Source organism: Meles meles, chromosome 3, assembly GCF_922984935.1.
Source record: "Meles meles chromosome 3, mMelMel3.1 paternal haplotype, whole genome shotgun sequence".
In the NCBI taxonomy this organism is placed as follows: domain Eukaryota; kingdom Metazoa; phylum Chordata; class Mammalia; order Carnivora; family Mustelidae; genus Meles; species Meles meles.
The window spans coordinates 118,068,244-118,089,445 of record NC_060068.1 but is presented as its reverse complement, the minus strand read 5'-3'; the positions used below and the strand labels follow the sequence as shown (position 1 = coordinate 118,089,445).

The 21,202-nt window shown below is 57.7% G+C and overlaps 1 protein-coding gene across 10 annotated transcripts; it reads right to left on the bottom strand.

The window, feature by feature from the left end:
- Nucleotides 1-4,904: 4,904 nt before the first annotated feature.
- On the bottom strand, nucleotides 4,905-20,509 carry PDLIM7 (PDZ and LIM domain 7). 10 transcript variants are annotated; one of them, XM_046000168.1, is made up of 13 exons: nucleotides 20,419-20,509; nucleotides 19,420-19,526; nucleotides 15,642-15,793; nucleotides 15,531-15,561; nucleotides 14,946-15,130; nucleotides 14,174-14,310; nucleotides 13,975-14,011; nucleotides 12,940-13,010; nucleotides 12,548-12,794; nucleotides 11,404-11,584; nucleotides 5,638-5,758; nucleotides 5,430-5,545; nucleotides 4,905-5,256 (listed from the first exon to the last, which is right to left on the bottom strand). In XM_046000168.1, the coding sequence occupies exons 2-13, from the start codon at nucleotides 19,513-19,515 to the stop codon at nucleotides 5,170-5,172; spliced, it is 1,461 nt and encodes a 486-aa protein (XP_045856124.1). In that variant the 5' UTR covers nucleotides 19,516-19,526; nucleotides 20,419-20,509; the 3' UTR covers nucleotides 4,905-5,169. The 10 variants fall into 10 exon arrangements, with proteins under 10 accessions (XP_045856124.1, XP_045856126.1, XP_045856125.1 ...); XM_046000170.1 differs by having other exon boundaries at nucleotides 12,548-12,785; XM_046000169.1 differs by having other exon boundaries at nucleotides 12,940-13,001.
- Nucleotides 20,510-21,202: the final 693 nt, after the last annotated feature.

Below are 21,202 nucleotides of genomic sequence, written 5' to 3'. Positions count from 1 at the left end.
AAACCCATGTGCCCAGCCTTGGTGGGTGGGCCTCAGTGCCTCCTTGGAGGTCCTCCCACCAGGCTTTCATGTCTCCCGCTCCCAGCACTGATCACCCTTCACGTCACTAACTTACTGGGTCTCTCCCATCGCTAGAGCACAAGTCCCCCTCCACACTGGGAGGCTGGTCCAGTGGCTTCTGGAGTACAAAAGTCAAGAAAAAGGGAGGATTCAGACCTAGCCGCTCATCACTCACTGTGTGACCTTGGCTAAAAGGCTTCCCCTCTCTGAGTTTTCTCTTTGATGACTTCTAAGGATAAAATGTGACTGGATGGAAGCTTAAAAGGTGAGAATTCCCTCCCCTCCTCCTCAAAGCCTGGCTCTCCCCCATGTCCCATGCCTGTCTTCCCATTCTGTGCTTCTCCACAGCTCTCAGGGAAGGTTTTAAGGCTGACATGTTGGCCTCAGCAGAGCCTTCTCTGCCCCTGTCTGGTCTCTGCCAAGTTCCAACCAAGTACTCCTTTAAGAGTGCCCATCATTGCTCCAGTGCTCACCGCATTTCCCAGGCATCGGCCCCTGGCATGGGGCCAGCCACCCAACCACATCAGCTCTGCTCCTAGTAAGTCCATTGCTGTCACGGCCCAGGGCACAGACTTTGCCAATCGTGTGACCTTAGACTGGTTGCTGAACCTTTCTTGTCTCCCTCCTCTTCAACTATAAAACAGGGATGATCATGATGGTGCCTATCTCACAGGGTCTATCTGAGGATTTAAAAAAAGGAGCAAGTGCTTAAAATGACCAGCTGCACATAGATGCTGCTGATGTGGGCAGCCGTTATTGTTTCACAGCTGGGAAAACTGAGGCTCAGAGAGGGGCAGTGACTTGCCCTGAGGCGTGCAGCTGGTGAGTGACAAAGTCTGGATGGGAACCCAAGCCTGTACCCTGTCACTTGACGCCACGGACTCTCCCTGCTTCCCCTCCTAGCACCCTCATTTCCAGGGGTTGTGGCCTAACCTAGAGTTTGGTCTGAAGTAGTTCTTCAGGCTACAGCTGTGGAGGCTAGGGTGGGACTCAGTGGGGATTCTCCCGGGCTTGGAGGGGAGGAAGTGTGCCCAGTGCTGGGGATGTCCACGGTTAGGTGTCCCTGTCCCTGTCTTCTGGCTGCTTTCCCATGGAATACTCCCAAGGGGAGCACGTAGTCCTGGGTCGGCGGCTGGAGGCAGAGACTACTTCCGGGATTGACATGTCTCCCAAGTCAGTCCCATGGGCGTTGGCTCTGAGACTATTGCTGGAACCATCAAGAAAGGCTCCACTGGAGCTACTGGGCAGGCAAGATGTGGGCCTGGGTCTGGTTGAGGGCCATCTTTGCCAATAATGGCGACACCCACCTGCGAATATAGCCAGCACAAAGAAAACAGGACTGAGAAATAGTGAGCAAGAAAGCAAGCTGAGAGAGACTCCTGTTGTCATTGATCTTTCCGGTTAAATGAGACAAATTATCCCGATTTTTGCTAAAACTAGTTTGAATGGCAGCTAAAAGGGTCCTTCCTAATCTACCTAATCCCCAAGTAGTAGTCACTTTTGTCCTTGGCAGGGACATGGGTGAAAGCTGAACTGGCCTTTTAGTGCCCCGCTCTGCCCCAGCCCTGAGAGGGAGGACCTCTGTGGCCACTTTGTGGTGACCTCACCACACAATCTCCCAGGGCTAGACCAGCCCGCTGCACCCCGCCCTGCCCCCCCCCCCCCCCCCCGTACCGCCCTCCGCAGTTCTTCCCAGACTCCCAGCAAGCTTCTTGCTCTACTGTGGCCCCTGGAGCCCTGGCCCCCACCCCTTCCAGGCCCTGTTAGGGAGGAGCCCTTCCTCACTCACAGGGTTGTTAGGATCCCATCCTAACGGCTGTCCCTGCGTGCTGTGGGGTTCGGCGCTTCAGCCCACAGCCTCAGCTTCCTTCTCCTAGCAGGGCTGCCTGGAGGGGTCCACAGGACTGTGAATGTTCTCAGGCTATGTGGGACCTGGCACAGAGGAGACAGCCCCAGAATCATTAGTTCTCTGTACTTTGTACTCCAGTGAAACAGTCCCTCGCCCTGCACCGCCTCTCTCCCCGCTGACTTCAAATGAGCTCAAACCGCTCAGAGCGGGCAAAAGCCCCTCCCCTGCCCGCTGCCTCTCCAGTCGCCCACTCGTGCCCCCCGCCGTGGGCTCTGCCCCCTCAGTTGGAAACTGTACTCTCCAAGGGCGCTAATGGCCTCCCTGCCTGGCACAGGGACATTTCCCAGTCCCCATAGCCTCCACCCACACAGCCTCACACCCCACCTTTGGAACACAGTGATCCCTGCAGCTCTTTGTGGGGCGGGGGTGGGAGGGGTGGGGGGCAGCTGGGAGGTGGGGTGGGGTGCACTGCAGGCTTTGATCTTTGGAGCAGCAGACCCAGGCCATTCTGGCTGAGTGGCTCTAGACAGGTCACTCTCTGAGGCTCTCTCTTAAGTGATATTCTATGATTAAATTATATATAAGGTATTGCTCTGTGGTTCCTAGCAGAGGGTTGGGGCATTCAGAGTGGGTACCCCCAAGCTATGTTTATTTCCATCTAGGCTAGCTCTTCTTTCCTGAGATGGCGGCCTGGAGAGGGGGGGGGGCAGCTCTCTGCTCCTCACCCTCCCCTCCCAGTCCACCCCCTCCCCCAACTTCCCCTTCTTCAACCACCTTCCCTGGGCAGAAGCCTCCCAGCTTCCTCCCTCCACCCGTCTGGGCCACCCAGCTGACCCTGGCTGCTAGTGGTCCAGCTTCCTCCTGGCTCACCACAGCCAAGCCTCTTAAGAGCTGTCTACAGTCTCTCATCTCCTCTCATTCCACATCTCGCCAGCCTTCCTCCTTGTTCTTCTCACCCGGGCTGCTGCCCAGCTCTGCCAGCTGATCTGGCAAATGTCGCTCTGTTGTGAAACGCAATGCTAAGGGGACTCCTTGGCCTTATCTGCCTGTATGACACTGTTGGCAACTTCTGGAAACACTCCTGCCCTACCCCTGCCTCCCTGCCCCGAGCATTCCAGAGGCTATCATCTCTCTGCTTCCTCTGCCTACTGCTGGGATGTTGCTGCTTCCTGGCCTCTCCTTTCTTCCCTGGCTGTCCTCACCTGGATTTGTTCCATGTTTATTATTTTTTTAACAGGTTAAAAAAGAATTGAATTTAATTGTCAACATCCAATAACCAGATTTCACATAAAAGTCTGAATCTCTGGATGCTGTTGGTAAACTGTCGGGTTTGGCACAACTGGTTGTTCCTACATGGTGGCCCTTGCTTGGGGCTGAGGGTGGCTGCCCAGAGACTTCCCCCAGACTGCTCCTGGCAGCACTCCCCATCATCCCCTGGGCTCTTGCTCACCTGTATCCATGGAAACCAAGGATGGACTGAGAGGGCTTCATGGTTCAAGAGAAGTGGGAGAGAGTACATTTCTTTGTGGAAGTGAAAGATACTGTGTTTAATATGCTAAGGATGTCTCAGTTGAAAGGAAACCACATCTTACCTGCTTGACTCCTGCTGTGTGACCTGCCTGGGCCCTGCTCCTCAGCTGTCTCTCTGGACATCAGTTACAAGCATCTGTGACCTCCCTGGCCCTGTCCCCAACTCATTCCTGAGTTGAATATGAGGTGAATACAGACTGAAGTCTTCATCTGCTCTCTGATCACATAAATGTCCCACAGGCACCCCATGCAGTCATTCAGCATTCATTGGGCCTCCACTGTGTGCCAGGCACTGTTCTAGGCTCTGGCGAGGTGTGATGAAAATAACACAGGAGTCCTCCTGTGTGAGGAGGACTCCCCTCCAGGGGTCCTCAAGAGAACACAACAGAGAGGCCATCTCTTCTTCCGAGAAGGATGGGCCCAGGGACCTGCTGAGAATGCCAGCAACTTCAGACACGCTCAAATGTCCTCGTGCCATGTTGTCCTGGCTCTAGTCTGGGCCTCTCCTCAGTCTCTCTCCAGTCCAGGCTTGAGATGGGAGGGAGAGATGACAGTTCTTCTAGGGTGGGGGAGGGCATCAGTGGGAAGCAAGAAGCCCCAGAGAAAGATGGGGCCACTGCCAGAACCTCCAAGTTTCAAGACAGCAGGCAGAAGGGAGTTTCCAAGGGGTACTTGCTGAAGAGTGCCCAGTTTCAGGCCTGTTTTCCAGTCTGCTCATGGTTCAGGAGCCATGAAACACTCGATTAGGTCTCCTCAATGGAGAAATCCTCAAATCAGAGCTCTTTTCAGCTCCACAATGAGAGCAGAGCCCTCTCAGGGCAGCTGGGAGGATGGCTGAGCTAGTGTGAGCAATGCCTGTTGTACTCCAGACACATAGCAGAGTTGCCTTCCTGCTTCTCCTCACCCCTCATCCCTCAGGCCCCCACTCTAGGCTCCCTGGGAGTCCCTGGGTCCCATCTCTGCCAAGTCACTTTCTGTTCCTCTCTTTCCACGGCCCCTCCTCCTAGTCCCCCCTCCTTCTGTCCACCTTGCTTATGGATCTCGGAGCTCTTTTACGGGTTGCTTCACTATTTCATACTCTTCTGTGCTCTGACCCCCCTTGCGATGCAGTCCCAGCTCCTTGGCCAGGCACCTGTGGCCTCCCAGGCCCCAGGGGGCTGGGCTCTCCAACCCCACCCTCTGCTGGGGCATTTGGGTGACACCTCTGGGCCTTCGCTCTGGTTGTTTTCCACTTCCCATCTCTGCAGACATACCTCCAACTCCTCTTCTCTGACCCTCAAGCCAGTCCCAATCTGGTGCCTCCACATTCCCCCTTGACCTTCTCCTGCTGACCATGAGCTAAGTCCTCATAACAAGGATGACCAGGACGGCCAACCCTGGGAAAACCATCTTAATCTCCACCCTTCTGCAGGCCTCCAATCCCGCCCTTCCTAGTGCACAGGCAGGAGCACACACCGGACACGGCTGGATATAGGTTTATTGTGGCACTGGGTGTGAACAGGGGCTGGTGTGGCCAGCACCGGTGTGTGATGGTGGTGGAGGGAGTGGGGGGAAATGGAGGGAGTGCGGGGAAATGGAGGGGAGAGAGCAGGGCCCAGGGAACCCCAGGCTCAGGCCAGGAGTTGGGGTGGGGGTGAGCTCTGCCAGCCCTATCCAGCAGTCTGGGCCGAGGCCTCCGGAAGGAGCTCCCTCTGGCTGGACTGGAAGAGGCAGCCCTGGGTAGGAGTGGCTCACACGTGGGAGAAGGCATGGCTCTTGCAGAGGGGCTTGTCCTTCTTGGAGTAGAAAGTCTTCCCTTCCAGGTTGATCTGGCATATCTGAGGACAGCCAGGGTCAAGCCACATGGGGTTGGGGGTGGCAGGAGAGTCCCCTTCCCAGCCTCTCATGAATTCCAGAGGCAGGGAGCGGGAGGGAGGCTGGTGAAGAACACCAGGCTGGGTTGGGTGGGTGGGGGGAGGGCAGACCTGAGTCCAAGGCAGAGGGCACTCACCGCACACACGAAGCAAGTGTCATGCCAGCTGAAGCCCAGCGCCTCCAGGAAGCGGTCCCCTGCGTCGATCTTGAAGTCACAGCCCCGGCACTTCGTGCCAAACATCTTCTCATAGTCTGAGGATCAAGGCAGAGAGGAAGGGGGCCCTGGGTTCTCACCTGCCCCCACCAACCCCTTACCCATGGCCCCCCTCACCAGGGCCCCCTACCTCGCTCGCAGTAAGGGGCACCTTCCTCCATGTAGAAGGCCCTGTTCCGAATGGGCGTCTTGCAGGCTGCACAGGTGAAGCACTGCACGTGCCAGGTCATCTTCAGGGCGTGCATGATCTCCTAGGAGGACGCTACAGTCACCAGGCAGCTTGGCCCCTTCCCTCCAGAGCTGGGGACACAGGAAGGCTGGCCGTGGGCCCTCTTCCTTCCCATGGTAAACGTCACATCTGCACACCCACCATCCCCACTCTACCTCCAGCCCTGGGGTCTCCCCAAGGTTGGCCACTGTGCCTTGCCTCTGTACCCCAAACCCACCTCTCCCCACAGCTGTCCCCAGCTCAGCTGGCAGCAACTCCCTCCTTCATCTGCTCAGCTGAGACGCCCCTTTCTCTCATACACCCCATCAAAGCTGCCAAGAACCCCTGTTAGTTCCTCTGTCAAGGTGCATCCAGATCCCTACCACTTCTCTTTGCCTCCCTGATGCAGGATGTGACCCTAGGGCATCCTGGCCCCGGGGGTGGGGGGGTGTGTGCCTGGAAACGCCCCTCTGAGCATCTCCTGCCGCCCCTGCAGGCTGAGTGAGGCCACATTGCCCTCTGCTGGAATCCCGGCCTACGCTGCATCCTCTGCTTTCCCCACATTGCCTCTGGCCCTCCGCTGGTGCTCCAGTCTTGGGGCTTCACACGGGCTGTCCCCTCCACCTGACTGTCTACCCCACGTATGTCCCAGGTTTCACTCCTTACTGCCTTCCAGTTTCTGCTCGTGTCCCCTTCTCCAGAGGCCTGTTCTGACAACACCAGTTAGTACTTCCCATCGGTTCTTCCGAAGCTACGTTCCCAAGATCTTTAATTCTGTTCTCTACATGCCTCAGCAGGTTTTACTAACACAGGACCCAGTGATGTACTTATTGTGTCCATTGCTTAGCATCTCCTCTCCTCCCTTCTTCCTGATCAAACGTAAGGTCCAGGAGGGAATGAGATGTGACACTTCTAGAAGCTGATACGCAGCAACAGTGCCCATCCCTGTGGGTGCTCAAAACCTGCTTCAATGGCCTGGGGAGGAAGCCGAGGCTTGGGGAGGGTCTGTGATCTCGCTGGGCCCAGGCTGTCAATCCTGGAGGTCCAACCAGACCTTGCTTCTTAGCTGGGCAACTTGGCTCATGGCATTACTTCCTCTTGACACTTGGTTCCTTCCCTTGTGAACGGGGAACCTAATCCCAGCCTTGCAGGTTGTAAGGATGGCCCCACGTTTGAAGCTGGGGCTCCCAGACCCCATGCCTGCTGGGGCCAGGTAGTGTACCCCACAGGGCAAGATGTTGCTGGGGAGCACCTGTTTCTGCCTGTAGGGACAGTGCTGAGCAGTTCGTGCAGAAATGCCTGGAAGGCTCAGGTTGAAATCAGGGTGTTAAAAGTGAAATCTGATTTTAAGATATTGCCCATTAATTAAAAATGCAGGTGTAGACCAAGCAAGACACATGGGCAACACCTGGCTCTCCGATGGCCCGTCGGTGCCCTCCGCCTCTCTGTCACATCTCACATACATCTCACAACCACCCTGGCCAGGAAGTGACTGCCACCATGTTGGTGAGGCCCTGGGAGAGTGACCCACACCAGGTCACAGAGTCACTAGATCACAGGAATGGGTTTCATGGCCAAGTCCAGCTATCTCCAAAGCGGGCTTTTCCACTGCCTGGTGCTGCCTCTTTTCAAGAAGCAGACAAAGGCTGCAGGGGAAGGAACTTGACTGCAAGCTGGGAGGACGGTGGGCTTGGGCAAGAGTGGGGGTAGTCCAGAGCTGGGTCCAGTGTGTGTGTGAGCAGGGAGGCAACTTTTTGCTGGTATTCAGAAGGACCTGGAAGCCAGTTATCAGTATTTATTTTAACGCCCTAGTTTCCTCAGTCTGTCTGCCTTTCCCTCTCCACTGCCCTGAGCCAGGCCCCAGCAGCCTGTTCCCCTCTCCAGCTCAGTCTCCCCTTGCCCAGGGGAAGCTTGCTGTGGCAGAGCTGACCTCATCAGCCCCAGTGCCAAACTCCTAACATGGCCCCCACTCACTTCTTCCGTCTCATCTCACACCCTTCCCAGGTGTTACCTTGTGACACAAGCTGTTCCTTCTGCTTGGGGTGTTCTCTCCTGACCCTTCTCCAAGCCAGTTCCTATTCATTTTTAAAGTTCGGCTCAGAGGCCACTTCTATCCAGTCCTTCAAACACTTACTGATCACCTCCTGAATCTAAAGTATGATATAAAGCAGACCAGCCATGGTCCCAGCCCACAGAGTTCACACCTGGGGAAAAGATGGGACAAAGGACTGGGGAGTAGTAAGCAAACTGTGGGGCCTTTGGTCTGGTGGAAAGGGTGGGTATCAGGGAAGGTATTCCTGAGGAAATGATAGAAGTCCCAGATGAGAAGGAACAAGGTAAAGAGGGTGCTAAAATAGTAATCCTGGTAGGATAGGCTATGCAAGGGCCCTGTGGTAACAGAAAAAGCACATGGGCAAAATGAAATGGGCCACGTGGCTGGAGCACTGGACAGGGGCAAGTGGTGAGAGGGGAATCTTAAGAGCACAGAGTTTCTGGTGGCTCCCAAACCAGGGTAGGTCTCCTCTAATGTGTCCCTCGTGGGGGACTTCTTCCCACCAGCTCCCCGGAAACAATCTGATGGCCCTCTGTTTCTCTCCCTGTGCTCCACACTGATCTCCCCAGGCAGCCACAGTTCTGAGCTCCGGGCGCATATAAGAACGGAGCCCCTGTCAGGTTGGGGAGGTAAGCCTTCCCCCTTTCCCCCCCAGGGTGAGGTGGGGGCTTCCTAGAGTTTGTCAGACCCTGAGTCCCTATAAGAGAGAAGCTAAGGGCCCCTGGGCCTCTATGGAACTTTAGCCTGGGTAGGAGTTCCTGGGGGCAGGAGAGGGTTTGCCACCCAAGGCTTACTCCAGGATCTGGGAGCCAGCCAGGCCCTATTTGGCTTGGCTCCTCCTCTGTGTCCTGGATGATAACGCTGTCCAGCTGTCCACTCAGGACAGGGGTACAGCAGGACAAGAGTGCAGGGTAATGCAGACAAAGCAGTCACGGAAGAGTGGGGCCTTGATCTGTAGATGCCCAGCTCAAGAAAGTTCCTGGGATCCAGCCCATTCTCTTAGAACAGTCTAGTGGGGCATGGCCCAGGCTGGTATGAAAAGGACTGTGATCTGGGGAAAAACTCCCTCATCTAGAAGATGGGAATCACCACAGTTACTTCCTACAGTAGGACCGTGAAGTGGCAGCCCCACACACTATAAGTGCCCCACAACACAAACTGTCACTATGACAAAGACTGTGGTCATATCCATTCCCCCCTTCCGGTCTACTGATGGAATCTCCGTTTTTGTCGCTGGCCACAAGGCTGCCCCAAACAGGAGGTCTCTCCCAACCTCTCTTGCAGCTCAGCATGGTCATGTGACCAAGGTCTGGCTGACAGGATGCAAAAATGGGGGTTGGGCAGCCGCACCTTCTCAAGATGGCTGCCATGGGCCTTCCATCCCTTCTTCCCCGTCCCGCTTCCCACTGGTTGAAACCTGGCAATTTTGGCCAAGGCTCGAGAGTCATCTCAGACTACCAGTGTTGAGTAAGTGCAGAGAATGGCCAAAAAACAAGACACAGAGGCCTAGATCTGCCCATTAGTCCCAAACTGCTCACCCCTGGACTTTCTTAGGTGGAAAAGAAGCTGCCACTATTTTGAGTCTTCTACTGCTTGTGGTCAAGGTAATCCTTGCTAGTGTGAACATCACCACAGAGCTCTCTGGCCACATTTGGCAGCCCTGCCTCAGTATCCAGAAATAAGGAGAAGCAGGAAATGTCAGGAAGAGCACAAGCTGAGAATTGAGAGTGCCTGGGCTCTTCCAGCTTAGCCCTCATACTCTGCAGCCCAAGGCAGCTTCTGCCACTCCTGGGCTTCAGTTTCCATACAGGTGTGACAGGAACCCCATTAGCTTTTCATCCTGCCTGTTCTGCCCCCTTTTCCTCTGGCTGTGCCCTTGACGCCTGACACCCTCTGAGTCCTACCCACCTAGTAGGAGCTCCTGGGGGCAGGGCCCAAACCTGTTACTTCATGAGACGTTCTCGAGCACGGAACACACTATCTGGCACAATGTCCACATTAAAAAAAGAGAACGAGCGAGTGAAGGTAGATGGCCCATCACACTGTGCCCGTGACACACCAAGCCAGGCTCCAAGCCTGGCTCCTGTTGGGAGCGGGGCTGCCCTGCAGAAAACATGGCCAGGCTCTGCTGCGTGTTTAGACTCAGTGAGAAGAATGGGATTTTTGAATCACAGATTTGTGTCTGGGTTTCTGGCTTTGGCACTCCATAGTGCTACACCCTCCAGGCACGGTGAATTATCCTTCAGAGTTTCTGTCCCCTCGTGCACTGGAGGTGGCAGACACTGTGGGTCAGCCTCCTCAAAGCCTGTCACGACCCCCTTCCTTTCTGCCTTCTTCTCATGGAAGATGAAGGCTAAAATACTGGGTTTGCCAACCTCCCCTACAGCCCAGGTGCTCACAGGATAACAATTCCAAACACTGAGATAAAGATGCAAGTTCCTGGTTTTTCTTCCAGAATCAAAAACAAAAACCTGGTTAAAATCATGCCATTTGGCCTTGCCCTCTCCTTCCCACCTGCAACAAGAACACAAGGCCTAGGGCTTGAGCAGTCCTTGGGGAACCGTGATATGAGAGGCTTGGGGACAAGGGTCTACATGCTACTGATTTCAGAGCCAAAGTCAGGAAAAGTCCAAAGGCATCCTGAAGCTTCTGTTTCAGCCCTGGAATTCTTGTGAGTGAAGTAAATAACCCCTTCTGCTGAAATCTCTGTGGCGAGGTTTTATTATTGCCGCTGAACGCAACCCCACTGACGTAGTCACTGGGATCCGCGCAGACCTCCCCTCTGTGGGTGAGGCCATCTTGTTTTACTTCAGGGAACAAATCCTCCCTCAGTCTGTCTGTGGTGCGGGTGGGATCACCCGACCCGGCTCCACCCGGGAGCACCCACGCCCGGCTAATCCAAGTCCTGAGGCTCGGGCGTTTGAGCCCATATACAGAACCTTCTGCTTTTCAGAAGTCAACTTTATACCACTTCACTTTCATGACAGACCTGCTAACTAAAAGAAACCCAAAAAGGAGTTTTGCTTTCACAAAGAAAGGCAAAAAGTGAAACAGAGTGTTCAGCGCTTGTTTTGTAGTAAGCCATCCCAGAGGCAGCACACAGCCCTCACCCGAGCAAGGGACCCTGCCCGGCTCCTGCCCCGGGAGCCACACTCTGTATCTGGGCACCAGGCCACATCCCGGCACCAGGCCACAACCCGGCACCAGGCCCCCACGGCTCTGAGCTGTGTCTGCGAGCATCTGCGCTTTATCTCGATTTACTTTGTGCATCTGTTAGCAAGATGTGTCCGAAGGTATCAGGAAAGCCTACACGAGGTTATTTTTTGGGCCTGGGAATGCCCACATTTTCTTCCACATAAATTAACAGTACTTGCTTCTTCACTACGCCATTTCAGCTTGTGGAAGTTTTCACAGGAACACTCTTACTTTCAGAGAGCTGGGGAAACCTGTACCACTCTTGATCGCTTGAGCCCCTCAGAGCAGGACTTTGGTCATCGGGGAAGATCTTGGCTAACACAAAGTGAGGCTAGGAGAGCATCCTGTTTATTAAGATGCTAAGGACCCAAAGGAGTCCAGAGGGGCAAGCCCCCAGGCCCCAGCGCCCTCCCCTCCGCCCACCCACCAGCCCCACTCACGCCTGTGATCTTCTTCTTGCACTTGGCACAGCTGGGTGCATAGCGCACATCATAGCAGGGTGGGCAGAAGATGGCACCCTTCTCCTCAAAGAAACCGCCCTCTTCCAGGACCTTCCCACACTGGCTGCACACAAATTCCTCGGGGTGGTATGCGTGGCCCAACGCAACCAGGTAGCGGCCCCTGAGGGGGAGGTGAGGGCAGTGAGAGGGGGTGTATGCCTAGTCTGCGGATGGTTAGTGAACACCTACTCTGAAGCCTGGAAGGGAAATTCATTCTCCCCATCTTCCAGGTAAAGGAGAAACAGGCTTGGGAGGTGACCCAAGTGATGACACAGTGATGAAGCCACCCTGCTCTGACGACAAGAAATGGTGCCCGATGGTGTTGGGATGAAGAGGAGGTTACACTGGGTGGGGGCTGCTGACCTGGGCCCAGTGAGATAAACCAGAAGAACTGGTGCCCTGGGGGCAGGAGGCCCAGAGTGCCCAGCAGCTCTGAAGACCAGTGGGTACCTGAGCCGACCCTGGTGCCCACCCTGGCCCACTTGCCTGGGGAGGGGCGTGTAGCCCCACATCAATGTCTGAAGAAGGGGGCTCTTCGCAGAGCTTGAGAGCTGACAGGAGTGAAGAGCAGTGCAGGACCAGGGCTGAGAACTAGCAAGGTTCTAGGGAGCTAGCACGCCAACTCCGGGGGTGCTGTGTGACCCTGCTGGGCCCCAGGGAACAGGGCAGGGAGGGAGGGGTCTCAGGTCTGTCCTCTCTGAGAGCAGAGGTTTTGGCAGGGATCAAGTGAACAGGAGGGAGAGCAGAAGGGCTGAGAGGGGCAGGCCCTCCCCTGCCCGGAGAATGGTCTTTCTAGGCGTGAAGCCTGAGTGTGCTGTGAGCACATCCTCCATTTCAGCAGGGCAAATGCTGACAGAGGCTGACGTGGGGTGGGGTGGGGTGGGGGAAGGGATGCAGGATGCAGAATCTGAGGACCTAGGCCAGGTCCTTGCCCCCACCGCAACTGGGAACTGCATCCTTATCCTCCCACAGTGATGGCTGAGATGAGTGGGGAGACAGGCGGGGGTGCAGAGGTCGGAAACATACCAGGGCCAGGCTTTAGGACGGGAAAGGCCAGAGTAGGAAAAGGAACAGGGCCACCCACCGGATGACCTTGTGGCATTGGTGGCACACAGGAGTCTTGCCATTGTTGCCACTACCGGCTCCTGGGCCCCCTCCAGCGGCTGCCTGCACGATGGATGTGCGGTTCTGCAGAGGCGTGGGTGTGGCTGGCTGGCTGTGCCGGGTCAGCACCGTGCTTGTCTTGTCCGGGGCGTAGCGCTCGGCAAAGGCGGGGTCCACAGCCCAGGGTGGGCGGCTAGTGGGACTGGGGGTGGTAGGGCCTGCCGGGGCTAAGGAAAGTGGCTCCAGGGAGGTGCCCAGGGACCCCAGAGGTCAGGGGCTTGAGCCTGGGGCAGCCTGGGGGGCCCCCATCCCCATCCGCATGCCCCTGGAAGCTACCCACCCTTCTCCAGGCCCAAGCCCACTCTCTCTCACCAAGCCAGGGTTCCTGGGGTGTAGCTGAGGCTGGGGCTGGGGCTTCTGTCCTGGGCACCTGGCTGCAAGATCTGCCATTCAAGGCCTTGTATGGTTGAGGCTCCTGGCATGGCCCCACCCCCCAACCTTGGTCCTGCTGGCCCCACGGCAGAGACGCCTGGGATCATGGGAGCTGCTGGGCTGGACACCCGGTCCCACAGGGGTAGGTACGGGCAGGGCAGTTCCTCCTGGCCAGGTTCCAGCTGGCAGGTCTGTCGTACAAGGCTGGGAGGTGGAGCAGGGCGCTCTCCCTGCTGGGGTAGTTCTTGGGGCTTCCTCAGCCCCCAGATAGAGCTCTGACGGCAAGGCCTCCTCTGCCAGGTACCACCCCTCACTGAGACCCAGACTGGCACGGCCCACACTGGGTCTGAGCCATCTAACACCCCCACACCCAGAACACAAACCAAGCCCACGAAGATAGAAGGCAGAGGCAGAGGAAGCAGGGCTGAGAATGTTTATTTCCATGCTCCAGCCAGCACAGACCTGGCAGAGAGTAATACCACAGGGCAAAGAGGTAAGGCGGTGTCAGACAGAGCCAGGCCCTCCGCCAGGCCAGCAGGAGGCTCAGTCCAGGGGCAGGAAAGGAGGGAGTGAGGTAGGCGGAAGCTGTAGCGACCAAAAAGGGGGTGCCCTGGGTGGAAGGGACAGAGAGAGAGAGAGGCAGAGAGGGCAGTCGGCCGGTGAGGGCCGAGCTACGACTGCACGTTGAGCACGTGGGCAGAGCGCTGGTGGTGCCAGTCCCGGAGGCGGGTGTAGCGTGGGCTCTGCAGCTCCAGGACATACTTTTCCCTGGGGGGGCAGAGAGAAAAGGAGGAGGAAGTAGGAGGAAGGAGAGATGGAAGGGAGGCAGGGAGGGAGGACGGAAGGGAGGAAGGCAGGAAAGAAGGAAGGAAAACAGAGAGCCCTGGCTGGGGACCCTCAGGAGCAGACACAGGGTGGTGGCCGGAATGGGTGAGGCAGGAGGTGAGAAAGAGGGGCTACTGCCCATCCTTTTACCTTGATTTCTTCAGGTGCTCCTCATCCGGGTCTTGCACTGAGAGGGCAGAGGCAGGCATTGACCAAGAGAAGACAGAGGGCCACCCCAGCCCTGAGCCCCGGCAGAAGGTCACAGGGCACCAGAGCAAGCTCCAGCGGAGCCTGGGACCCAGGTTGGGGGCCAGCAGGAGAGTCCGCCCTGCCCTGGGCTGCCACTTACTGAACTCGGTGCCCGTGAGGTGGGCAAGGATGCGGAAGGAACGGGACTGGCCTGTTCCAGGCCGAGGCCGCCAGTCCTCTGTGTCCTCCATCAGCCGCTGCTTGCTGGCATCTGGGACCAGCGGCCGGAGCGGCTGTCTGTGGGGAGGGTGTGGCTCAGAACCTCATGCAGGGGGTGGGCCATGGGGGCAGCCCCTCCCGGGATTGGTGCATGTGGCTTATGGTGCTAGGAGAGTGGGGGAGCGCAAGGCCAGGGCCCTGCTCAGTGGGGGGGGGAGGGTAGCTAAGTGAGAGGAAAGGAGGGCAGCTGGGGTGGGGAGGGGCCACCGCCCAGAATGCCAAAAGGAAGGAAAAAAGGAACAGGCAGAGGGGGCTCACTGACTTGTCAGGGGTCTGCACCTGTGAAGGAAATAGACAGATGGACAGATAAAGGGACAAAGGGACAGACACAAGGAAGAAGAAAAATGGCAAGGGGTCAGAGTAGCCAAGGGAAAGGCTGCACTGAGTGTCTGGGGCTCAGTCGCCCAACACCACACCCCAACCCAGGCCACCAGCTGGGGGGCACTGCCTGGTTCCCAGCGCCCAGGAAGGTGCAAGAGCCACACCCTTGGAGGTGCCCAGTGCCTACAGCCCCGCCCAGGCCGCCAGGGGTCGCTGCCGCACGGTTCCAGCAGGCTGGGGCGCAACGCAGACTGAGCAGCAGCAGGGGCGCGGGGCCTCAGACAGATGGCGTGGGCAGGGGCGAGGGCGGTGGGTGGGCAGGACCGACGTACCCATTCTGTTGCAGGGCGCTGTCAGCGGGCAGGGGCGCCCCGAAGGGCCGGGCCGTCTTGTTGAGGGAGGCGCTGGGTGCAAAGGTGTACCGCGGGGTGTCCGCGGCGGGGGCCAGGGCCTGGGCGGAGACAGAGCCGGGCAGGGCAGGCAGGGGCGGGGACGCTGGACCGGAGGGGGATGCCCCCCTGGTGTGGAGAGGACAGCGGTGCTCCAGCCCCACACTGACACATCTGGCCGGGAGCATGGGGGCGGGGGGACTCAGGTTTCAAGGGGCCCATGTGGGAGGGATGATCTCAGCCCACCTGGGCCAAAGGGCAGATGAGTGCGGCTTGTAGCACAGGCCAGCAGGAAGGCAGCAGACAGACAGGCAGACATGCGTGGTGCCCAGACCGTGCGGCAGCTCCTGGCCCAACTCCCAGTTTCCCAGACTCTCCCAGCTCTGGCCCCTACCCTCTACTTCCAGCCAGGAATAGGGTTATCAAGGGTATCAAGGCTCCTTGCTGTGGGAGAGGGCTAGTCAGCTCAGCAGTCCAATCCCACCCCTCCCATCACACAGATGTCACCCTAAGATGTCCTAGGCCTACCTTCTGCGGTTTGCTCTGAGCTGGCTGGGCCCTGGAGGAGAAGGGGAAGGGGTAATAGCAGGCCAGGCCTGAGGGTGCCCTCACCCGCCAGGTAGGCCAGGGCCCTAGTACCTGCTGAGACCTAGGCTGAGGCGATCCCCACAGGCACGAATCCTGTTCTGGGCTTCAATGTGCGTGAGGCTCCCCGCATTCTCCCCATCGATGCTCAGCACCCAGTCACCCACAGCCACACCGGCCTGTGCAGCTTTGCCTCCAGGAGTGAGCTGTGGGGAGATGGAAGGTCACGGCAGCCCAAGCCTTTGCAAACCGAGGCCAACATTAGTCAACCCTGTTTAAGCTGTCCCTCTTCTAGAACCCAGAGGCCTCTTCATTCAATCCATTTCTCAGCACCTGCTGAATACTAGAACAACCTGGGAGGGTAGGGTTCACATGAACTTCATAAATACCACAATCACCCTATTTATTTAGTCATTTGTTCACCTCCATGACCCCCCTCCCCACGGTGCAGAACTGCCGTGACAGTCACCAAGCAGCCAGCGGCAGGTTAAGCCCCCAACTTCCCAGCTCCAACCACAGCCTTTGAGGCCCTTGCTGGCCTCCTGCCCAAGCTGTCTCAGCCAGCCCGTGGCTTGTACATAACGCCACAGGACACACTAGGTGTCCTGGTGCTCTCACCAGTCCTAGGTGCTAGGTGCTCTCACTGACCTCTTACACTCCTACCACCCTGTCCTGGGGCCATCTGCAGGGATCTGCCAGGACCCTCTGAGAGCCAGAAATAGGCCCAGGTACCCCATGAAGTGACTGAAGGAGGCCCAAGGTGTCAACTAGGGCTGTAAATGAGTGTCACCCTGAAGCCTTCAAATGCCACATCGCCCTCTCCCCCAGTCCTTCGGGCTCTGCCTTGGGAATCCCTGGTTCCTATGGCAAATGAAGGTTGCTAGGGGGCTGGCAGTAATGGTCACCACCAGCATGAACTGAGACAGTCATGAAGGAAGCAGGACTTGGCCCTGAGGTTAGGAGGGGCCATCAGGCCTTGGAAAGCCCCAGTGGGTATTTCTCAGAGCCCTGATAGAGGTAACCCTGACAAACCCCATTGGGCGCTTCTAGCCCTCTAGTCCCTCAGAAAGGATGATGCAGCTGTTCGTGGGTCCAGCCCACAGAGCTGCCTGGGCATCTGGCAAGGGACCTGGCATTAAGTACATTTCTACAGGCCAACTGGAAAGTCAATTCACATTTCATAGGTTGGAGGGTAAGACTGAGAGGTACTGGCTGCCCGTGGCCCAGGAGGCTCCTCAGGTGGGCTGATGCACAGACTGAATTGAGGCAGGGAGAGGGGAGGTAGGAGGTTCTAGAGACATTTCCAGAAGGCAGAGAGACCAGATGCAGCACAGGGGCAAGAAGGGAGAGCTGGGTCTATTTCATGCTTGGGAAGTTAGAAGGGAAAGACAGCTGGGTGCCTCCTTCTTCATCTGCTAAATGGTAAGAAGAGCAACTGACATTTATCGAGCACCTAATACTGTCACATGCTAATACTGACACTTCCAACAACCTGTGGAGTAGAGTCTCAGATTATATGCCTCTTACACACGGAAAAAAAAAGAGTTTATGTAACTTGCCTCAAGCCGCTCCATTAGTAAGAGGCAAGACCAGGTCTGACCCTGACTATAAGGCTCCACTACAACGCGCTACCTCTGCTGAGTGTGGGGACCCAACTCAGAGGTCAGCCTACCTAGAACAATTCCCTAAACCCCTGGTCGGGTCTGGGGCCTAGATCTCCTTTCTCGCTTTTAGTTCAATCCAACAGCCCCTTATAACGAGCACAGAGAAGTGACACCCTCGAAAGGAAGTGACTTACTCAAGGTCATGATGAGTCAGTAAAAGGGAAACCTGGTCCAGCCACTCCCTACCCACACAAGCTGGCTCCTGGGATGCGTGGGCTAAGCCTGAGGTAGAGGTCTTGGGGGTGAGCAGGAGCAGCTGGCTCCCAGGGAAGGGTGGGGATCTGGGGACTACTTCCTTTCCTGAGTGAGGAGGACAGGAAGCACAAAAGGGATAGAGGAGTGGTCAGAGAAGTGGAGAGGGAAGCAGGAGAAAATCCTGCTGGGTGTGGGGTGGGGGGCTGGAAAGACAAGGAGGCCCAAGTCAAGGAGGGGGAAAGCCAGAGAGCTGGACACTGCAAAGGGTGGGGGTGAGTCAGCCTGAGGGCTCTAATGAGCAGCCCAACCCCCAAGTCTCAGACATTACCTCATCTCCCAGGCCTGGGCCCACAGCCAGCCCTAGCCCCTCCCTCCTCCCTGGGGTCAGGGGAGAGGGAAGGGCTGGCCCAACTCAGAAAAGACCACCCCACCCGCCCATCCACCAGGGCTTAGGTCCAACTCCAGTTTTGGGCTCAGCTTGTGGCCCCACCCACAGCTAGGGCCGCTGACAAGGGAGCTCAGACCCAGAGTGCCCCCAACAGGCCACATCCTAAAGTCCATCCCTCGGGCTATTATGTTGCCCATCCCCTCCAATGAAGAAACTGAGTCTGAGTCCAGCCAAGGCCTACAGCTCCCCAGCCACATGGGCTAGCACTTTCCCACAGAGGGGGATATAGAATACATTTTTAGGGCTAGCAAAGTTTGACAATTATGTAGGGGTGGTCTGTGTAGTCAAGAGACCTAAGCCACCCAGCTGGCAGGGCAGTTTCCAGGGGAATCCCACGGAAAGGTCCCTGGAAAGAACAGTGACCACCCGCCTTCCCTGGCCACCAAGCCCAACTCCCACAGACAGACTTGGCCTTGGGGGCCCTCTCAAGCTGGGCAGTGCCTAGACAACCCTCTGGCTCCCTCCAGGCTGTGCTTGCCTTGGGCTTCCTGCCAAGAGCTGCCTGCCCAGTGGGCGCCTGGGTGGGCCTCTCTGGACAGGCGGATGTGGGGCAGGAAGTCCCCACCCCCGACTGGCCCCCAGGCCATAGACACCAGTCCATGGGCTGGCTTCATTCTCTCTGGGCACCCTCTTTGTGTCCCACAACTGACCCTACTAGAGTTGAAGCCATGTCCTCGTGGTCACCAGCTGAGGGACCCACCAACAGCATTTAGGGGTTTAGGCCCCAGCCAGCTTTTTTCAGTTCTGCGGACTCTAGTCACCAGCTGGCCTTCCCAGCGTGGGGTTGCATTCTTGGGCTTATAAGGCAATCCCCCTGCCACAGGGAGGAGCCAGCCCCAGCTCCACCCCTACCAGGGAAGGGGCTCAGGAGCTGAAGTTAGAACCCTGGAGCCTCATCCCATACCCTGATTTGGGTCAGGGGCCACTGCATCTCGAATAGGACCAATGGATGAAGATGGATAAATCTCACAGAGGCTGGAAAGTACCCCCCCCCCCAAAAAAACTGCAGACCATCCCAGTGCCTGAATTCGAAACCCTGCTTTGCCAAGGAATCACTGTAAAGGGCCCTCTACCTCTCTGAGCGCTGAGTTCCCACATCTGGGAAAAAAGGATGACAACTGCTATACCCTGGGTGGCAATGGCACTGAAGTGAGACCCTGAAGTCAAGAGTGCCCTGGCTGGGGCTTAGCTCCAAGCATTGCTCCTTCAAGCAGCTTAGATACTTCCCAGAGACTTCAGGCTCCCCTCCTGCAGAATGGGCATCTCCCTGGGACCTCAGAGGTGGCCCCAGGAGCTTTGTTGAATGGCATCAAGTACTGAGTGGTGCTGGGGAACCTTGGTTGCTCCTCTCCCAGTACCGACCTAGTTGGGAGCCTTTGTGGCAGGTGTCTGCCACATCTCTGGAGCCAGATACCTCCTGCTCTACTGGACCTGGCTCACTCCTGCTCAGACTCCTCCCATCACCCATTAGAGACCTGAGCACCCAAAGACTCCTGGGGGAGCTTCTCCCCCAACGTTGGCTCACCCTGGAGATGGAGAGGGGCACATTGAAATCCTTGCCCCCCTGGAGCCGAAAGCCCCAAGGTGCAGGCCCCTCCAGCACCACCTTGAAGGACTCCATGGTGCCTGCTCCTGGGAGGAAAGAAAAAGTGAGAGGACACCATGATGGGGGAGCAGGCAGCCGTGGACTGGTGCCAGGAAGGCACGAGCAGTCATTGACACAGCCAGGGCCCCTGTAAGGGGGGCACCTTATCAGGTGTGGCTGGGTTTCTGGATGGCAGACCTCATTCTGGGAAGGCAGGGGCAACTCCCCTCCCCCAGTGACTGAGATGACGAGGGGTTCCCCTTATTCAGTCTTGAGGTTCTTATCATTCACAAATGGGCCACAGGGCTAATTTGACACGGGCTTCCCCCAAGCCAGCCTTAAGCCTCGGACAGACTGCGGGTGAGTCAGGGGCCGGGTGCTCCTCTCCCCCGCCCCCAGGTCCCGACAGGCAGGCCGCGCTGAAGCCTGCTCGGACTATATAAGGCGTGTAAGCTGACACTGCGGAGCCAGCGGAGGGAGCACACAGGGGCTCGGGACGCGAGGGGGAGGGGTGGAAAGGGAGGCGGCTGGAGCGGGTCCTAGCCATTCCCGGACGGGTCGAGGCTGATGACGACCCCCGGGCTCGGTGAGGGCTAGGACCCCGAAGCGTGGCCAGATAGGGGATTCATCCTGGAGCCCAGTTGGGGTGGCGCCTGCTACAAAGGCCTAGTAGCATCCCAACGTGACTCAGTTTCCCCCGTCTCCCGCCCGGGCCCCATGCATTGGCAGAGTCCCGGGCACAGGAAGCAGCGCAGGCGCCCATCTGCTCTGCCGCAGCCGGCTTCGCCGCAGGAAGGCGGGGGCGGGGGCGGAGGCAGGGGCCCAAGCTCGCTAGAGGAAGCGCAGCGCTGGCCCCGACCCCAGTGCCCTCCGTGGACCCCAGCAGGCTCTTGCCCTCAGCCTGGCCCAGCCCGAGACGCCCCGCGCGGTCGCCAGTACCTGCTCGGCCCCGCCGAGGCGCTGCTCGGTGGCTGGCCCCAAAGAACCTCCTTGGGATCCGCCACCGGTGTTCTGACCCCGCCCCCGCCGCCGCCGCCCGCTTTGAGCCCGCTGAAGGGGGCGGAGCCATAGGCCACGCCCCGTCAAAGTCACGCCCGCGAGCGGCTGCTCTACGACAGGGAAGCCACACCCAATCCTTCTGCCCCGCCCAATCACGAAGTCCGGTTTTGCTTTGAGCTGGAAGGTCTGGCCTGCCGCGGACCCCCTTGGCGGGGCGGAGCCTGGGCGGGGTCTGGACGAGGTCTGGACGGGGTCTGGGCGGGGACTGGGCTGCCTGTCAACTCGTCCCGGAGCCTGCTAGAAGCTCGCCCAGCCCCTTGCGCCTCCTTCTGGCCGAGCGGAAAGAAAGCGGCCTTCGAAACCAAGCGGACCTGGACATCCCGAATCTGTTTCCTCCTCGGAAAAAATGGGGCAATAATACTAATCTTGCAGGTCCATCGTGAGGATATGCATTGTTTGGCATAAGGTGCAAGTCATCGGCGTCTCCAGAATTTCTAGATCGGAGGGACTTGCGGGTGTGCAATACCTCGAGGTGGAGTTAGTTGGGGTGGGGACAGGAGATCTTGAAGTTAGGTTTGTAAAACCTCTACAGACGGCAGAAAATAATGACAAGAGCGGACAGAGTTGGAAGGGGCTCCTGGCTGGAATCTGAGCATGACTCCAGGCGGTCAACATCCCTCTGCCCTGTAATGACTCCACACTGTTGAAATGGTCTGTTGCCTGG